Below are 19,446 nucleotides of genomic sequence, written 5' to 3' on the forward strand. Positions count from 1 at the left end.
TTAGATGGATACTACATCTTAAATGTATTTTGAATCTATGCACTTCTCTCTATCTTGATCTTGGTTTCTTTTCTGGATTACTGAGACATCTTTCTTTGATGTCTTGTTCTACTCCATCTTTTTTCCATGTTGCAACCACAGTGATCTTTCTAGAACACACATTTGGTCATGTTCCTCCTGAGTGTCCTGTTCTTGGGGCGCAGTTTCTCACGTCACCTTCTGCTTGCATCTCTACACTGTGATTTCAGAGACATTAACATTTACTTGTTTCTCAAATAAATCATGCTCTTTGTGGCCTTTTCTTTGTATCATCTTCCCTCTGCTTGGATAACAATACTCCATGTCATGTTCATAGCCTGGTTTGACCTATTTGTCTGTTATGTTTCAGTCGGTCCCTTTCCTGTGTAACTCTCCTGACCCATTTTTTCCTGTGCATTCCCATGTCACCTAGAGCCTGCCCTAGTATTTATCACACCATATCTTCATCGGGGTAATTCTGATCTCCTGGCCATCACAAGCAGCCTCTGGGGAAGGAGTCCAGCTAACACTTGGTTTCAGCTGTACTCACAGCTTAGCGATTCTATTTCTGGTCCAAGGAAATGTTCATCTTGTATTTTGAAACCAGCTGGCTCTTTCTGGTTTTCTTTTCTTTTCTTTTTTTTTTCTTTTTAAATGTGATCTGTCACTGTTCCGTGTTTGGAACAGAAGGGGAGTACCAAAACATCCTGACTAGAGGTCAAAATCTGCATGTTTAATAAGCTGTCCAGGTGATTTTTCTGCACATTTAAGTTTTGTAACATCTGCACTCGCTATTTTATCCTATCAAGAAGCCTGAAGCTGTTTGACATTAATTTACTCAACCTCAGATTCCCTGTGTTACTACATCCTCATTTTCCATTTTCCCTGCATTTGATGAAGTGTCTTCCCTTCTTTTCCAGAGTAAAATGTTCTTGCTCCACACCTAATTCCATCACCTTTCTAACTCTTATTAGTAATATGTAAGTTCACTTTTCTAGCTTTTATCTCTTCTTTTTCCCAACTCTTCCTCTTTACCTATGATCAAGTCCATCCTAAATATCATTAACACAAACCTCTCTCTTCCATCTCTTTGGTCACCTCTCACTATGCCATTTTTATTCTGAGTTTTTTCACTGTTCATATGTGCTCAGTTGTGTCCAGCTCTTTGTGACCCCATGGACTGTAGCCTGGTATGTAGTAGAACCTTCTAATGGTATCTTCTATTCCTTATAAATACCCTCTACTCTTGGGAAACTCATCCATAGTTTTTGGCTCACAGTTTTTCCCATCTCCTCTGCATGTTTCAATTCTGTCCCATTCTTTAGGATCCTTTATCAACTACTATGTCCTCCAGTAACTTGCTTCTCATAATTCAATTGAGAGAGTATATTGTTAATCTTCTCTAGTGGGATTGTGCCTTGTTTTAAATTTATCTGCTTAATAAATCATTAATTCATGATAGTTAGAGATTATGTTTAACTGATATGTGTGACAAATCAAAGGCCTTTAATCAGCAATTACTTGATGAGTTCACGAATGAATGGTAGATGTTCAAAATCTATTTATTTGGCTTTAAGAGAGAAAATTGAGGATTTCAAAGAATGAATACCATTTTCATTGGAATCTCTTATGAATATAGATGCAGATATCTTCCAGACACTGTCAGCACACTAAACCCAGTCACATATAAAAATGATTATACATTACTATCAGTTAGGATTTATCCCAGGAATGCAAGTTGGTTCAACCTCTGAAAATCAAGTAGTATAATGTAAGTAGAATAAAGGACAAAAGCCATATGATCATCTCAATATGTGCAGAGAAAGTATTGGAAAAAAATCTGACACCCTTTCGTGATAAAAATGATCAACAAATTTGGAATAGAAGGGAACATTCTTAACCTGATAAAAAGGCATATATAAAAAAACTACAGCTAACATCATACTAACTGGCAAAAGAGTCAGTATTTCCCTGAAGACCAGAAATAAAACAGAAGTTTATTCTCACAACTTCTGTTCAACTTTGTGGTGGAGGTTCTAACCAGGGCAGTTAGGAAAGAAAAGGAAATAAAAAGTATCCAGGTTGGAAAGGAAGAAGTAGAACTATATATTTGCAGATGACATGTATTTAGTAGATAAAGGATCAACTAAAATGAGTAAAGTATACACTAAAATGGAGAAGATATCCTCTAAAAACTCTTTAAACTCAATAAATGGTCAGCAGGGTTGTTGTTATAGAATATCAACATATAAAAATGAATTGTACTTCCATACATTAGCAGTGAACATTGTGAAAATGAAACCAAAAATTCACTTATCAAACGAATAAATGCTCATGAACACATATAACAAAGTGAAAGACTTGTACACTTAAAACTACAAAACCTTGTTGAAAGATGTTAAAATCTAAATAAAAGAAAAGATATCTCATGTTTGTAGATTGGAAGACTAAATATTAAGATGGCAATATTCCTCAAATTGATACATAGATACAACACAATTCCTGTCAAAATTTCAACTTTTTTTAAATACACAGTCTAATCCTAAGGTTCATATGGAAATTCATATGCAAGTCATGTAGCAGATATGGGATATATATATATAAAGAACTCATACAACTAAATTATTAAAAAACAAATAACTTCATTTAAAACTTGGCTTAGTAGTAGAATAGATATTTCTCCAAAGTAGATACATAAAAGCAATAAGCACGTTAAAGTATGCTCGACATTATTAGTCATTACAGAAATGCAAACCAAAAGTATGATGTGATACCATCTCACATCCTTAAAATAGTAAAGGTAATAATGAGTGTTGGCAAGGATGTGGAGAAATGGGAATCCTCATACATTGCAAGTGAGAGTGTAAAATATTCCAGCTGCTTTGGAAAGCAGTTTGACAGTTCCTTAATAAGTTAAACATAGAATTATCATATGACTCAGCAATACCATGTGAGATTAAATCATATTTCCACAGAGAAGTAATACTAAAATGTTCATAGTAGCTTTGCTTGTAATAGCCAAAAAATGAAATTAATTAAAATATCCATCAATGGATGGATGAATACATAAAATGTGGTGTATCCATACAGTAGAATATTAATTTGAGATTAAAAAGAATGAAGTTCTGGTATATCCCACAACATAGTTGAAATTTGAAAACATGATTCTAAGTGAAAGAAGCCAGTCATGAAAGATCCTTTATTTTATGGTTCTTTTATATGAAATGCCCAGAATAGGCAAGTGTATAGAAAGAGCTTATTAATTAATTGTTATAGATCTGATAGTTATGGATTAGCTATTGCCTAGGTCTTGGAGTGAGGTAGGGAGAGTGACTGCTAAAGGGGTAGAATTACTTTGGCAGGAATGAAGTTACTCTAAAATTAAATTGTAGTGATGGTTGTACAATCATGTAAATACCAAAAACTGTTGAATTTTGTACTTTAACTCGATGAATTACCATGAAATTATTATATTTCACTAAAGCTCTTTATAAATATACAATGAAATTTTGAGTAGAATTGATATGTATCATCCTTTCAGTACCCAATTAATTTTTATTTTATCATTTTGAAAATGCCTTTGTCCTTGTAAAAGCTTGAAATAGCAATTTATTCTATGTAAAATTTAGTGGTAAGTCTTCCTAGTTTTGGGCTTCCCTTGTAGCTCAGCTGGTAAAGAATCTGCCTGCAATCAAACCTCAGTTTGATTCCTGGGTCAGGAAGATCCTCTAGAGAAGGGATAGGCTCCCCACTCCAGTATTCTTGGGCTTCCCTGGTGGCTCAGATGGTAAAAAAATTGGCCTGCAATGTGGGGGACCTGGGTTCGATCCCTGGGTTGGGAAGATCCCCTGGAGAAGGGAAAGGCTACCCAGTCCAGCATTCTGGCCTGGAGAATTCCACCCATGGGGTCACAAAGAGCCGTACATGACTGAGACTCTTTTCACTTCACTTTCCTAGTTTCAAATAGTATGTTAAATAAAAATTCAATGTATGCATAAGAGAAATAATATTTACCTTTTTTCTATACTAAAACAAAAATTATATGGAATTAGGCCAAATACATGTGGTTCCTTGGTATGGATGGAAAGAAAATATTGTATATTATTGTTTTATTTGTTGTGTTTTATCTATTGTATTATTATTTTATTTGTTCTGAGTTCTCTGTAACATAATTGTTACATAGATTCTGCTTTTATGGATGACATGTACATATTGGAACTGACAGAATCTCTAGGGTAATGTTCTTAGAATTCGGTGATATCTGAGATCACACTTAGCACTACTTACCAAATTATTCATTATATTCTGCTCAGAGTAAGGTTTACAGTAAATGTTGTAAATGTTGGTTGACAAATACAAGGTTATGTGGCTTGGCAGTCAGAAATCTGTCAGATGGTTTTGCTTAGACCTAATTTTCTTTAAAAAAAAAGTAACAAAACAGAAGTCTGTGTTCCATTTAGATTACCAAACACTTTCCAATCCTGATTTTTCTTTATCCTCACATGGCACACTTCAAGTCCCCTCCTTTTTGACAGAGTTTTCCTTACCCTCCCATCATCATCCTCTTATTCTGACCTCCCTGATCCTTGCTCCCAGTCTCCTGTGCTGGCTTCTCTTCTTTTGACTTTCCCTTGGATGGTGGTGGTTCTCAGAGTTCCCTCCTCAAACTCAATTCTTTTCATATATGTGTCTTCTTTGGAAATCTTATTTATGGCTACAACTTCAGAAGCAATCTTCAGACTTGGTGATGAACCACAAGTATACATATTGACCCTTTACTTTTTTACTGAGTTTCAAATTTTTAGTTGCATAGTTGGAATTTCTGCTTGTTCCTCTCAAACATTTCATATTCAGAGTGTCCCAAACTCAACTGAACCTCAAAATGTGTTCTTCACTCTGTGTCCTATTTTCTGTTAATAGCACTACCATTAGCTCCGTTCTCAATCAAGCTATAAGTCTGAGATACTTATCCAGAGGCAAAGTCCTGCTGAATTCTCCTAGAATCTCTTGAATATGTGTTCTCTCACTCATCATGCTGCTGCTGCTGCTGCTGCTGCTGCTAAGTCGCTTCAGTCGTGTCCAACTCTGTGCGACCCCATAGACGGCAGCCCACCAGGCTCTGCCGTCCCTGGGATTCTCCAGGCAAGAACACTGGAGTGGGTTGCCATTTCCTTCTCCAATGCATGAAAGTGAAAAGTGAAAGTGAAGCTGCTCAGTCGTGTCCGACTCTTAGCGACCCCATGGACTGCAGCCTACCAGGCTCCTCCGTCCATGGGATTTTCCAGGCAAGAGTACTGGAGTGGGGTGCCATTGCCTTAAAGCTTACTTAAGGCTCTCATCATTTATCACTAGGTTATTTGTTATAATCCATATACATTAAACATGAGGGTTGTCTTTATGATATATCAATTTGCTTATGTAATGTTCTTATTTAATTTCAACCTCTTCATAAATAACATAAATTATTTCAGAAAAAAAGCCTAACTTTTTGGGACGGCTCTCCAGGATTCAGCATATGGCTAACTAGCAAAGCTTATATTTGTCATTTTCCCAGTCATGCTGGTACACTTTCCATTCTTTGACTGTGCTGCACTTTCAGATTTTTGTTACTTTTTATTGGTCTAAGGCTAACTGTATTCTGGGCTTCCCAGGTGGCACAGTGGTAAAGAATCCACCTATAGTGCAGGAGACTCGGGTTCAATCCCTGGGTTGGGAAGATCCCCTGAAGTAGGAAACGGCAACCCACTCCAGTATTCTTGCCTGGAGAATTCCATGGACAGAGGAGCCTGGCGGGCTACAGTCCATGGGATTGCAAAGAGTCGGACAGGACTGCGTGACTGAGCAGTCATGCACACCCAAAACTCTATTCCACTTGCTACAGTAATTAGTTCAGGACTCTGGGCCTTATGAGCCCATTTTCCTGGTTATAGGAATAATTCAAAAGGGTTAGCATGTGACTCAATTCAGGACATTAGGGGAAAAGGAAAGATTTGCTGAGGGCTCCTGGGGAAAAATTCACTTCCTCTTGGGAGTGAGCCACTGGAAGAGACAACTTCTCTTACTCTAGATGTCCTAGTCAAAGAGCTAGCCTAGAACTGCCATAACCATTTTGCTCCCGTGAGAGAAGACACCCTTAAGGATGTGCTCAAAGCCAGAGGAGGGCATAGGTGAGCAGATCTATTTTTCATATAGAAATCATAAATACTTTACTGAGAGCCTTTTACATATAATTATTTTGAAGCCGACCTTTTAAGGCTCTTACTTAATTCTAAGGAAGAAACGTGGAGTTTTTGTAAAATAAAATATTTATCACAAAACTCACAGATTTAATCTTATTCCACGTGTTCTTCTATGTTCCAGGTTTTTTTTTTCCTCTCTGCTTGAAGGAAAAGTCAAACATCTTTCAATTTCTACTCTTCCTGTTGTCAGAAAGGCTCTTTGGAAGTAGAGCACAAAGAAGTACTTTATTATGAAAGGAAATGCCTGAAAATAAGAGTAAATGCTTAAATGAAAGACTTTAAGATTCCTAATTTTTAAGAATTTGGCTTAGTCCTAGGCTCCATAAGTGCCTTGGTTGTTGGCATACCTTTAGACATAGGAGGATCAGAAAGCAAGTTTTGGTGCTTCGCTTTTGTAGTGCTTGCTGCTTTACCATGTGTGGTTTGCTTTTTCTGTCTTCCTTATCTAGAAGTGATGATCAGTTTATCTGGTGATCACAGTATAGCTGTTCTAGTTTCCATTCCCTTCTGAATTGACGTTCAGTTTTATTAAGATGCCCCGCACTAAGATAGCAACACAAGATGCAACAGACCCTAATTTTGCACATATGGTTTTATTTTGTTGGATTAAATCTGATGGTAACTCTTTAACCACATTATATGTTTGGTCCTCATGTAACCAATTCATGTTAGAATTCTGGACTCTCTTGGGGAATTGATTTGTACCACCGTGCCTTCAGTGGCTAACTGTTAAGCCTCTAATGAAGATATTATTTTAGAGACTGTCTGAATCTGGTAATATTTTTGAATTAGAACATTCCAAGAAGACATAGGCAAATAGTTATTTCATGATACCGCTTACAGGCATGAATGACTTGTCAGAATAAATGGTGGGGAAAAAAAGAATGAATAGAGCAATTCAGTTCAATTCAGTTCAGTCGCTCAGTCATGTCCAACTCTTTGCAACCCCATGGACTAAAGCACACCAGGCCTCCCTGTCCATCACCAACTCCCAGAGTTTACTCAAACTCATGTCCACTGAGTCAGTGATGCCATCCAACCATCTCATCCTCTGTCGTCCCCTTCTCCTCCCACCTTCAATCTTTCCCAGCATCAGGGCCTTTTCAAATGAGTTAGCTCTTTGCATCAGGTGGCCAAAGTATTGGAGTTTCAGCTTCAACATCAGTCCTTCCAGTGAATATTCAGGACTGATTTCCTTTAGGATGGACTGGTTGGATCACATAGAGCAATAGAGGAAAGAAATTTAAGGCATTGTCAACCATTTTTAAATTGTGGGGTTTAAAGTTTATTTCCTTGTATTTATAATTAGAGTATAATTTTTCTGTGCTTTTTATCAGTGCACTTAAGCATGTCTTTATATACGTATGTATATATGTGTGTATATATACACATATGTATATGGGATTTCCCCGTTGGCTCAGTAGTAAAAGAATGTGCCTGCAATGTAGGAGACGCCGGAGATACATGGGTTCAATCCCTGGTTGGGGAAGATCTTCTGGAGGAGGGCATGGCAACCCACTCCAGTATTCTTGCCTGGAGAATCCCACGTATGGAAGAGCCTGGTGGGCTACAGTCCATGGGGTCACAAAGAATCAGACTCAACTGAAGCGAGTGTATATATGTATGTATATATATACATACATCTTTTAAAAAAATGAAAGCTCAGGTTTATTTTTCAGTAATCGTCTAGGATTATGGCTTTTATAATTGTTCCCTGTACTCACTTGGTTTTTGCTAGCTCTGTTGCTTAGAGGACAGCTAATTCCCAGGCATCTCTGCCTGGATTCTCTTAACACTGGCTCATTTCCTTTTCAATATATTAGCAAGTAGCTCCCAGTGTACCTAATTGTAGCTTTGTTTGACTTTCCACCTCTCTCTGCTTATTGAACTAGAAGAAAAGTACATTAAAGCTTATATAAATGGCCAGGTTTTCTGGTTTTGGGAAAATTTAAAAGAAAGCAGACCTTTCATTAATGTGAAAGGGAGTAGACTAGTCCCAGCACTGAGTAAGCTGAATGGATAAATTTAGGGAGGCACAATAGGAAAACTGGATAACTCCCAAAGCCACCCACATTTGCCCTTTGCCATTTTACTGTATTATTTTAAGTTTGAAGTTAATTCCCAGAATGCCAGATATACCCATATTCAGATGTAAGTACAAAAACATATCCTGAAGCCAAATAGAAAAACAAAAAAAGGTGTTTGCCACCCTCCATTGGCTCAGATAATTAATGTGAAAATTAGCTATAAAATTTTAAATGTACTTATTTCATATTTAAAAATGTAATCCTTGCATATGTGTGTTTTTTTTTAAGTCTCTAGTAGGATAAGTCCCTAAATGGTGTAGAATGGAAACTAAAACATTTACATCTTTACTTATTTCCAATTTAAATTGCATTTGAGGAGGAAAAAGAGGATATGGAGTTTTGCTTTCATTGGCCTTGTTTTACTGCCATGGGAGTTTACTTTCATCTCAGTTCCCATAGATAGTGTGAGAAATTCTTTAGGGCCTGAAACAAGAGTATCTTCAAGGTTATACGATCCGACCTAATCAACCATAAGTGCTCTCATACACTGTTTTTAAAGATCCCTTTTAAAAGCTATTTAATGAAGGCCTTTCTCAGTCATCTTCTCCTTCTTCCCCTGATTAGACATTGATGAGTGCAGCATCATTCCTGGGATATGTGAAACTGGCGAATGTTCCAACACCGTGGGAAGCTATTTTTGTGTTTGTCCACGTGGATATGTAACCTCAACAGATGGCTCTCGGTGTATCGGTAAGCCTCCTGGTTTTGAGGGCACAATACACTGCTTCTTTCTAATGACAGAACAGCCCAAATAGGTATGGAGATGGCAACAATTATAAAACCTTTGGGAAAGTGGCTGAAAGAGTTGTTTATGGTACCGCTGTTGAGGGATTGATCAGCCAAGTGCTCACGTCACAAACTTCAGTATCAGAAGCCATTTGGGTTTGCTTTATGTTGTCAGAGTCATTTTTGAAATGAAGAAAGATTTCCTCAAGACGTTGCTGAGTGAGTGTTACAGACACAAAGGCATGAGAAAGATTTTTAAAAATCTGCTTTGGGAGACAAAGTGTAATAATTAACAGTTCTTTCAATGTTACAAATCATGAGTGTAGTCAGTGTCTTATTTACTTAGCATGTGTTTATTCTATTCAAGATAGTTATTACAAAAAGGAAATCAGTACCTTTAATTTTGTGTTTCAAGCATATTTTAACTAAAGCCAGACATATTTGCATGTTCTCTTTTATTTAGAAAGATAAAACAGTGCTCTCAGTCATGTGTAGGTCATCTATTTTTGAATAAGCTTTAGACTTTAAGATCACTAAAGATTCATGTAGTACAGGAATTGAATTAGGGAAATGAAACCAGCAGCCAAAGACTGGAGTTGCTTGGTTCACTAAAGGATGACCATCTGGGCAGTGACCATCTCCATCCCCATTGGGAGGGTGTGTGAGTCCCTAAGCATCAGGGACTTTGTATACCCAAGTGATGTACACATGAACTGGGTTGATGGGATGGAGGTTACAGAGAGTTTAAGACGTAAGCTAGAGGTCATAGGCTACCAATAAAAAGGCTTGAGTTCACTTGTTGAGATGCCAAACACCATGCTGTGGCCATCCAGCAGCAAAGAGATGAGAGAGAAGATCCTGCCTTCAGAATACTATGTTGTTATTATAAACAATAGTCAAAAAGTAGCAGTCAAAGAAGAAACTGTGATGGCAGTATTAAAACTGACAGCTGCCAGTTATCAAACACATACCATGTGTAATGTACTGGAAATCTACACCTTGCTATCACATAGTGGTAGGGCCTTGGGTAAGCTACTGACCTCTTCTGTACTTCAATTCCTTCTAGTAAATATGTAATAAAATATTCCTTATTCCTTCTACTTATTATCATTAGGGGGAGGAAGAGGTATAGGAGAATGAGGATGTAATCCTTCTAATAGCCCTGTGTGATAGGCATAATTATTCTGATTTGTAGATGAAGAAATTGAGGTTTGGAGAGGTTAAGTGACTTGTATGATGTTTCAGGGCTGATCCATGGAGCCAGGATTTAAATCCAGTTCTCCAAGCATCTGTGTTACTCTGGTTCTACGCTGTCTTCTTAGATACTTTTAAGTTAACAGAGACCCTCTGCCTAGATCTCAAGGCCTCCAGCATGAGTGGTTTCTCTCCCACCACATGGACAGTTGGCTTTGAAAAGATTTGAATGATGATTATTTGTTCTTTACGAATGAATCAGAGTTCTGTATTATACTTGGCAATACATTATAGATGTTAAGTCTATAAAACTGAGCAAATTAACTCTTTTTAGGGTCAGTGTTATCAGCTGGATCACTGCATACTAAGTCTGATTCATTTAACATAATTTAACAGAATTGAAAATTAGCAGAACAACCTACAGTTGGATTAATTTTCTCAAACTTTATAGGAAAAGAATGTGTACACACACACACACACACACACACACACACACACACACACACACACACACACACACACACACACACACACACACACACACACACACACACACACACACAGTCTTGCACTTGAAACAGGCATGAACTCAACCCTATAGGGAAAGTGTCAGTTTAGGAGTCATCAATGAACATCCTTGGCTGGATGCCATAGACCCTGACTTTAGGAAACCTATATTCTTGAAATGACCAGAAGAAATGTGCCTGGAGACATAAGTGAGGTTATTACTGTGAAGTTCTGAAAATGCCAAATAAGATGCACGTGTTTTATTTGGTAGACAGTGTGAAGTAATTGAAGGCCTTTGAGAATGAATTGTACAACTAGACCAACTAGTGAGAAGGCAGAATTTGCCATAACAAGTGTTAGTGTTTTAGATCAGATTTCTAAGTTACTTCTTTCTCCCTTATTTAAAAGTCTTTTTTTTAGTCATAAACTTCATCATATTGAAATAATCATGATGAAGATCCCCAACAATTTACTGAGGTTGTTTTCTTCAATGTCAGATATTTGGTTTACCATTAAATCATGATAAACTCTTTATCTCTTGCTTCTTATATAAAGTTCTAAGCCTTTACCTGAACTTCCAAATCCCTTTAGAGCCTGACCCAGCCTGTATTCAGGACTCACCTCTAACCACTTACCACCTCACACATTTCTCTTATTGTGGTACATAAGAACACTGCCCACAGTATTTCCTCTGCCTGAAGCATCTTGACTTCCCCCTACTATGTTCATTAAAACCCAACTCATCCTTTAAATCCCCACTCAGACATCACTGTTTTTGCAGCCATCCCTGCTTAACCCACATTTACTTCTTGGACAAAGTCAGTCAGCCCTTCCCATAATATTTTTTACTTTCTTCCATTTCTGGGTTTATCATAGTGTCACAAGTATTTTTGCTTTACTCATTGGCCAGACTGTAAGCACCATTAGGTCCTGCCTTATGCAGCTTCCTGTCCTCAGTACCTGATACAGGGCTCAGTAAATCTTTTTCTGAATGAGGAGGCAAACCAGCAAATGAATGAATGAGATGGGATTGAACATAAGAATTTCATTAATATTAATTAATAGCTGCTTTGCATTCTTTGACTGCTGGAGATGATGTGATGGCACTAAGTTATTGTCTCCAATGCTCAGAATGTGGGAGAGCCTGCTTGAGCTCCAGCAGCTGTGGCACATGAGTCCCATGCTAACCAGGAGTCTCCACTCATTTCAGTATCAATATCCCGACCCAGAAACAGAGGAAAGCCCCAAAGGAGGGGAGAATGACGTTCCAAAATTGCAAAACCAATGTTAAAATTAAGTAAGCAGCTGAAAAATTTTTTGAATTTAACTATGTTTCATTTGGAATAAGTATATGTTTTCCACATAAGAAAAAAATAAGCCTAGAATTTTAATAGGTAAGAGATCTTTGATTTTGATTTTTTTTTTTAAATCTGAGTCTGTATTTTGTTAGATGGAATTTATTTATGATTGAATTATATATGGCATAAGTATTTCCATGCTATTTGTTTTGTAACCATATATATGCTAACAATAATGAGCTGAATGCTCTCAAAATTTTTTCTTAAGCAGGAAACTGCATGTTATCTGCAGCTTTATTCTAAGTGTGGCCCATACTGAATGCTGCCCCGATTCCTTAGTTAGTCAAAACACCCTGAATATTTATAACATTATAAGGCAACAATAAGCTTCTTTTTTCTCTTATGTATAAGAAATAGCTTCATATGGCAGGAGAGTTTAATGGTCATTTAAATTATAAAATGGGATAGTTTTCTCATTTCATTTTATGCTAAGTATAAAAATGAAATTCTTAATTTGTTTTTATTTTATGCTTTCCATCAAGTTTTTTTAAAATGTCCAGGAAACAGCCCTCTTTTTTTAACAAAGATTACTAAGAGATGTCATATCTAAAAAAAGTAGACCCATACCTAATTTTTTTCTTTTTTTTGAAAATTTCATGTTATTTCTTTATTAGTCAATGAAATTAAGAAATTAATTATAATGTTAAAATGTGATGGAAGAAGACAATGAAGCATTTTTCATAGCACAACTTAATTACCCTTATATCATTTTAATGTTTATGACATTATTAATACTTCATTTCCACATTGCAGTGGAGGCAAGAAGAGTGACTGGCAGTCAACAATGAGTCAGTAATGATTGACAGGCTCTTTGCAACACTTTTCAACCCCATGGAGCCTGCCAGGCTCCTCTGTCAGTGGAATTCTCCAGGCAAGAATACTGGAGTGCCATTCCCTTCTCCAGGAGATCTTCCCGACCCAGTGATCTAACCCACATCTCCTGTGTCTCCTGCATTGCAGGCAGATTCTTTACCATCGAAGCCACCAGGGAAGCCCGATTGACAGGCAGCAGTGAACAGATTCTGTATCCAAGTTAACGTGCCAGCTACCGCTGTGCACACAGAACTAGCAGGGACCCTACACAGGTAACTCAGAAGTGCCAGTCAGCAACAAGCAAAGTTCGTAAAATGGAGAGTGAGCATTTAAAAGTCCTTAAGGTAATGTGATGTTGCCACAATATCCTAGTGCGTTGCCTTGAGCTTTACAGAAGTTTCAGTGCATGGTATTGCCATGGAGTATTCTCAAGAAAACATAATGTGAAAAATAAAAACATAAGAGAAAGTTGGAGGCAGTGGGTAATTAATTGCTAAATAATTCCTTAGCCAATAAATGCTGTAAATCCAGAAGAAAGGCCTGATTGTCATAGTTAAAATTCTCTTGAAAATAAGCACTGATAAGGTACAGACCTTGAAAGATGGGTGGGAGCAGAGGAATTGGACTGTGCTGAGCAAAGAGAAAGGCCTGAGCAACACTGCAGATGCTGAAAGTGAGTAGGCGTGAGAGGCAGTGGAAGAGTTGCCTGGGGAAGAGAGCTAAGTAAGAAAGTGGTTGAAGATGGGTTAAGATGAAGATTCTATTGCTGAGGCTCTTAACTGCCTTTCTAAGAAGTTTCGGGTTGATCCTGAGGGCAATGAGAGCCCATGAAGAATTGTGAGCAGCACAGAGACAAAAATCAATGGGGGAAATCTCTTTAAGAGAAAAGAGGAAGATCAAAGTCTATGCCCGACTAGTAATGCTGAAGAAGCTGAAGTTGAACGGTTCTGTGAAGACCTACAAGACCTTCTAGAACTAACACTAAAAAAAGACGTCCTTTTCATCATAGGGGACTGGAATGAAAAAGTAGGAAGTCAAGAATTACCTGGAGTAACGGGCAAATTTGGCCTTGAAATATAGAAGGGCAAATGCTAATAGAGTTTTGCCAAGAAAACACACTAGTCATAGCAAACACCGTCTTCCAGCAACACAAGAGAAGACTCTACCCATAGACATCACCAGATGGTCAATACTGAAATCAGATTGATTATATTCCTTGCAGCCAAATACCGAGAAGCTCTATACAGTCAGCAAAAACGAGACTGGGAGCTGACTTTGGCTCAGATCATGAACTCCTTATTGTCAAATTAAGACTTAAATTGAAGAAAGTAGGGAAAACCACTAGACCATTCAGGTATGACCTAAGTCAAATCCCTTATGATTATACAGTGGAAGTAACAAATAGATTCAAGGGATTAGATCTAGTAGAGTACCTGAAGAACTATGGATGCAGGCTCATGACATTGTACAAGAGGCAGTGATCAAGACCATCTCCAAGAAAAAGAAATGCAAAAAGGCAAAATGGTCTGAGGAGGCCTTACAAACAGCTCTGAAAAGAAGAGAAGTGAAAGACAAAGGAGAAAAGGAAAGATATACCCATTTGAATGCAGAGTTCCAAATAGCAAGGAGAGATAAGAAAGCCAAAACAAATACAATATTGTAAAGTTAAAAAATAGAAAATAAACTAACTTTAAAAAAATAAATAAAGAAAAGAAAGCCTTCCTCAGTGATCAGTGCAAAGAAATAGAGGAAAACAATAGAATGGGGAAGACTAGAGATCTCTTCAGGAAAATTAGAGATACCAAGGGAACTTTTCATGCAAAGATGGGACAATAAAGGACAGAAATGGTATGGACCTAACAAGCAGAAGATATTAAGAAGAGGTGACAAGAATACACAGAAGAACCATACAAAAAAGATACTCACAACACAGATAATTATGATGGTGTGATCACTCACCTAGAACCAGACATCCTAGAATGCAAAGTCAAGTGGGCCTTAGGAAGCATCACTACAAACAAAGCTAGTGGAGGTGATGGAATTCCAGTTGAGCTATTTCAAATCCTAAAAGATGATGCTGTAAAAGTGCTGCAGTCAATATGCCAACAAATTTGGAAAACTCAGCAGTGGCCACAGGACTAGAAGAAGTCAGTTTTCATTCCAGTCCCAAAGAAAGGCAATGCCAAAGAATGCTCAAACTACCGCACAGTTGCACTCATCTCACACACTAGTAAGGTAGTGCTCAAAATTGTCCAAGCCAGTCTTCAACAGTACGTGAACCATGAACTACCAGATGTCCAAGCTAGATTTAGAAAAAGCAGAGGAACCAGAGATCAAATTGCCAACATCTGCTGGGTCATCGAAAAAGCAAGAGAGTTCCAAAAAATTATCTACTTCTGCTTTATTGACTATGCTAAAGCCTTTGACTGTGTGGATCACAACGAACTGTGGAAAATTCTGAAAGAGATGGGAATACCAAACCACCTGACCTGCCTCTTGAGAAAGCTGTGTGCAGGTCAGGAAGCAACAGTTAGAACTGGACATGGAAAAAAAAAGAAGTGGACATGGAACAACAGACTGGTTCCAAACAGGAAAAGGAGCATGTCAAGGCTGTATATTGTCACCCTGCTTATTTAACTTACATGCAGAGTACATCATGAGAAACGCTGGGCTGGATGAATCACAAGCTGGAATCAAGATTGCCAGGAGAAATATCAATAACCTCAGATATGCTGATGACACCACCCTTATGGCAGAAAGTGAAGAAGAACTAAAGAGCCTCTTGATGAAAGTGAAAGAGGAAAGTGAAAAAGTTGGCTTAAAGCTCAACATTCAGAAAACTAAGATCATGGCATCTGGTCCCATCACTTCATGGGAAATAGATGGGGAAACAGTGGAAACAGTGAGGAACTTTATTTTTAGGGGGTTCAAAATCACTGCAGATGTACTGCAGCCATGAAATTAAAAGACGATTGCTCTTTGGAAGAAGAGCTATGACCAACCTATACAGCTTATTAAAAAGCAGACACATTACTTTGCCAACAAAGTTCCACCTAGTCAAAGCTATGGTTTTTCCAGTAGTCATGTATGGATGTGAGAGTTGGACTATAAAGAAATCTTAGCGCTGAAGAATTGATGCTTTTGAACTGTGGTGTTGGAGAAAACTCTTGAGAGTCCCTTGGACATCAAGGAGGTCCAATCAGTCCATCCTAGAGGAAATCAGTCCTAAATATTCATTGGAAGGACTGATGTTGAAGCTGAAACTCCAATACTTTGGCTACCTGATGCAAAGAACTGACTCATTTGAAAAGACCCTGATGCTGGGAAAGATCGAAGGTCAGAGGAGAAGGGGTCGAGAGAGGATAAGATGGTTGGATGGCATCACTGACTTAATGGACATGAGTTTGAGTAAACTCTGGGAGTTGGTGATGGACAGGGAAGCCTGGTGTGCTGCAGTCCATAGGGTTGCAAAGAGTCTGACACGACTGAGTGACTGAACTTAAATGAAAGGGGGTAGAGGAGACAAGGATGAAGCCATACACTCTATAGCATTTTAGTTTTTATCAGAAAAATCATATTAAAGTGACTGGTGATTCAGGGGGCATAGTTTTAACTAAGAAATAATGTCCTTGAAAGAGAAAGTTAGGTAATCAGGAAGAAAAATTTCACTGCTTTAAAGGAAGAAATAAACCAAGGAACCACAATAGTTCTTTCTCATTCATTCTTCCTAGGTCTAGTTAGTTGTGTGATGGAAACATGAAAGCAGCATGCAAGTGTTTTAGAAATAGCAAGAATCTGCAGAATTAGTCAAATGGAACTCAGGTTGATGCCAGACCCTCAGAGAAGCAAGTGCAGGCCTGCAGATCAGGGGATGAAGTCTGAGGCCATGAGTTTTATCTACTGAACACATACTATCACTGGTTTTCTCACTTGAGCTCACCTCATCATGGCTTTCTGGTTGACCCCTTCATTTTTAATGAGCAAAGCTCATTCAACAGATGTATTTTTTCAAGGTACAACCTCCCCCATCTTTTACCAAGTTTTCACCACATTATATAATTAACTGTTCTTTTAAATCAAGTTTAGACTAAATGTCAAGCCATGAAACAAACTCTGACAAGAGTACCATTATTTTGTTTCAAGGTAGATTTATGTTTTAATCAAAGGAGATGGATTTCTTCCTCTTTGTCAGTATGTCTTTAAATAAGGCTTGATGTAAACCTTCTTCTTGGAGTATAGCAAGAGTGATAGGAGATTATTAGAGGAATAGACATGTTTTCATTACTTACGACATATCAGTTCTGCAGTTAAACACACACATTACTTACGACATATCAGTTCTCCAGTTAAACGCATACCAAGCACTAGAAGAATTTGTTCTAATGGTGTTATAAACAGGCTTCATCTTTCTTTGCCCCTAATAATTCTGTATTTCAAGGGATGGCATGTCTTGACAACTCTTAGTTGTATGGGATGTTCCTTTTTATTCTTTCATATGGCATATTTTCAACACAGTACTTTCTAAGGACCATGCAGTTCAGAGATACAGAGGAAATAACCCAGCTCTCAGGCACTGTTTTCCTTTTGTAATGTATTTTTGAAGAGATCTTAACTATGAGACACCACACTACACTGTGTCTGTATCTCATTTTCATGTTTTTGATGCAAAGGATTGAAAGTAGATTGTTTACCTCTCCGATGTTATTGCTGTTGTTCAGTTGTTAAGTCATGTCCGACTTTGTGACACCATGAACTGCAGCATGCAAGGCTTTCCTGTCCTTCACTATCTCCCTGAATTTGCTCAAGCTCTTGTCCATTGAGTCAGTGATGCCATCCAGTCACCTCATCCTTTATCGGCCCCTTCTTCTCTTGCCCTCACTCTTTCCCAGCATCAGGGTCTTTTCCAGAGAGTCAGTTCTTCGCATCATGTGGCCAAAGTGTTGAGCTTCAAATTCAGCATCATCCTTCCAATGACTATTCAGGGTTGATTTCCTTTAGGATTGATTGGTTTGACCTCCTTGAAGAGACTGATTATAGAATTTATGAAAATTAGTTACGATTTACTTGCCAGTCCTCTCTTTCTGTCTCTCAGTCCTTGCAAAAGTGACATGATTTCCTGCAGCATATCTTATAGGACTGATGAGAGGTTTTCAAACTACAGGATAGTAGTTAATTATGTTTACTGAATTTGAAGACCTCTTCTGTAACATCAAAAATGTTTTCAGATCCATAGATGATGATAACCCAATATCTTTGAGAAAAATACATAATGAAACAAACTACTGGATATTTAGTAATAATTTTAAATGAATTTGTATTTTACTAGCCACAGCGGAATATCCATTAGTGGGAATTGTAGTAGTGCCTGTATATTACGAGGCATTTTTTTTTCATTGCAGTGTTCAGTGTAAGTACATATTTGTGGAGCTCTCACAGTATCATTGAAGACTTCCAAATTCTGAGACTAGTACAAATTCCTGTTCAGCTCCTACTCATTTTTTTTTAAACATATTCCCTTATTTCCGGTGTGTTGGTGTATCTGACACATGAGTGGTTTAGAAGTGTCAGGGGTTCCCCTGATTTGAAAATCTATGTGGACTTGAAAAAGTTTTGTGTTTTCTCGTTGGATAGCTGTATCCATTAGATCAAACTTGTTAACTGTACTGTTCAAATTTTCTCTAGAACTACTAGATTTTATCTACTGTGTTGATCAGTTACTGACAGAGTTGTATAAATGTTCCACCTTGGTAGTAGATTTCTCAATTTCTCCATGTGGCCTTTTAAGTTTTTACTTCAATGTTTTGATGCTATGTTATAAGGTAATGACTGTTTAAAAGTGTTATATTTTCATAGTGAATTGAACCTTTTTTGATATTTGACTCTCTAAAGTTTTCTTTCTTTTCCTCTTGATACATTTCTAAATATTTTCTTTTGACATGTTTTATTTAACGTCTTTTTGCATCGCATTTTGTGCTGGAGAGGAAGATTTAAATATATGCTATTTGGATATTTTTTCTCTCAATCTTTCTGCCTCCTTTTGTTTTAAATATGTTTCTTTAAACAGCCTAAGTCTAAAATTTGGGGGACATGGTCTCAAAATCTTTATCTTTTAAATTGACATTTAAATTCATTTGTGTTTATTACAGTAACTGATGCGTTTGTTTCATTTCTATTATTATCGTTTTTTGCTTCTCATTTATTGTGCTTTTCCTGTACTTTCCCTTTTTGGTTATTTCCTGTTTCTCACTTTCTATGTGGATTTATTCTGGCTTTCGTCCTTTCATTCCCTCTTTATGTTCTTCCACAGCCCATTATTTTTCATCTGTGGTTTAGAAATATATACTTTATTTCTGTGGCTTTAGTGATTATCCTGGGTGTTTGAGGATACATATATAATAACTTAAAGCCAAAAATTGTCTGTATTTTTACCTACATATAAACAGTAAAAGAATATTAGAATGGTTACGCTTTGATCTCGCCCTTCCAAGATAAAAAGTCCAACCA

General features: G+C 37.4%; 1 protein-coding gene across 2 annotated transcripts in view; it reads left to right on the top strand.

Annotated features, from left to right (window-relative positions):
• FBN2 (fibrillin 2) overlaps window positions 1–19,446 on the top strand; it is a 219,170-nt gene that overhangs the window by 89,111 nt on the left and 110,613 nt on the right. For both annotated transcript variants that reach the window (XM_081501841.1, XM_081501840.1), the window contains exon 8: window positions 8,909–9,034. In XM_081501841.1, coding sequence (XP_081357967.1) covers window positions 8,909–9,034 — 126 coding nt within the window. The remainder of the gene's footprint in view (window positions 1–8,908; window positions 9,035–19,446) is intronic.

Source organism: Giraffa tippelskirchi, chromosome 6 (assembly GCF_054371585.1).
Source record: "Giraffa tippelskirchi isolate mGirTip1 chromosome 6, T2T-mGirTip1v1.2.pri, whole genome shotgun sequence".
Taxonomy (NCBI): domain Eukaryota; kingdom Metazoa; phylum Chordata; class Mammalia; order Artiodactyla; family Giraffidae; genus Giraffa; species Giraffa tippelskirchi.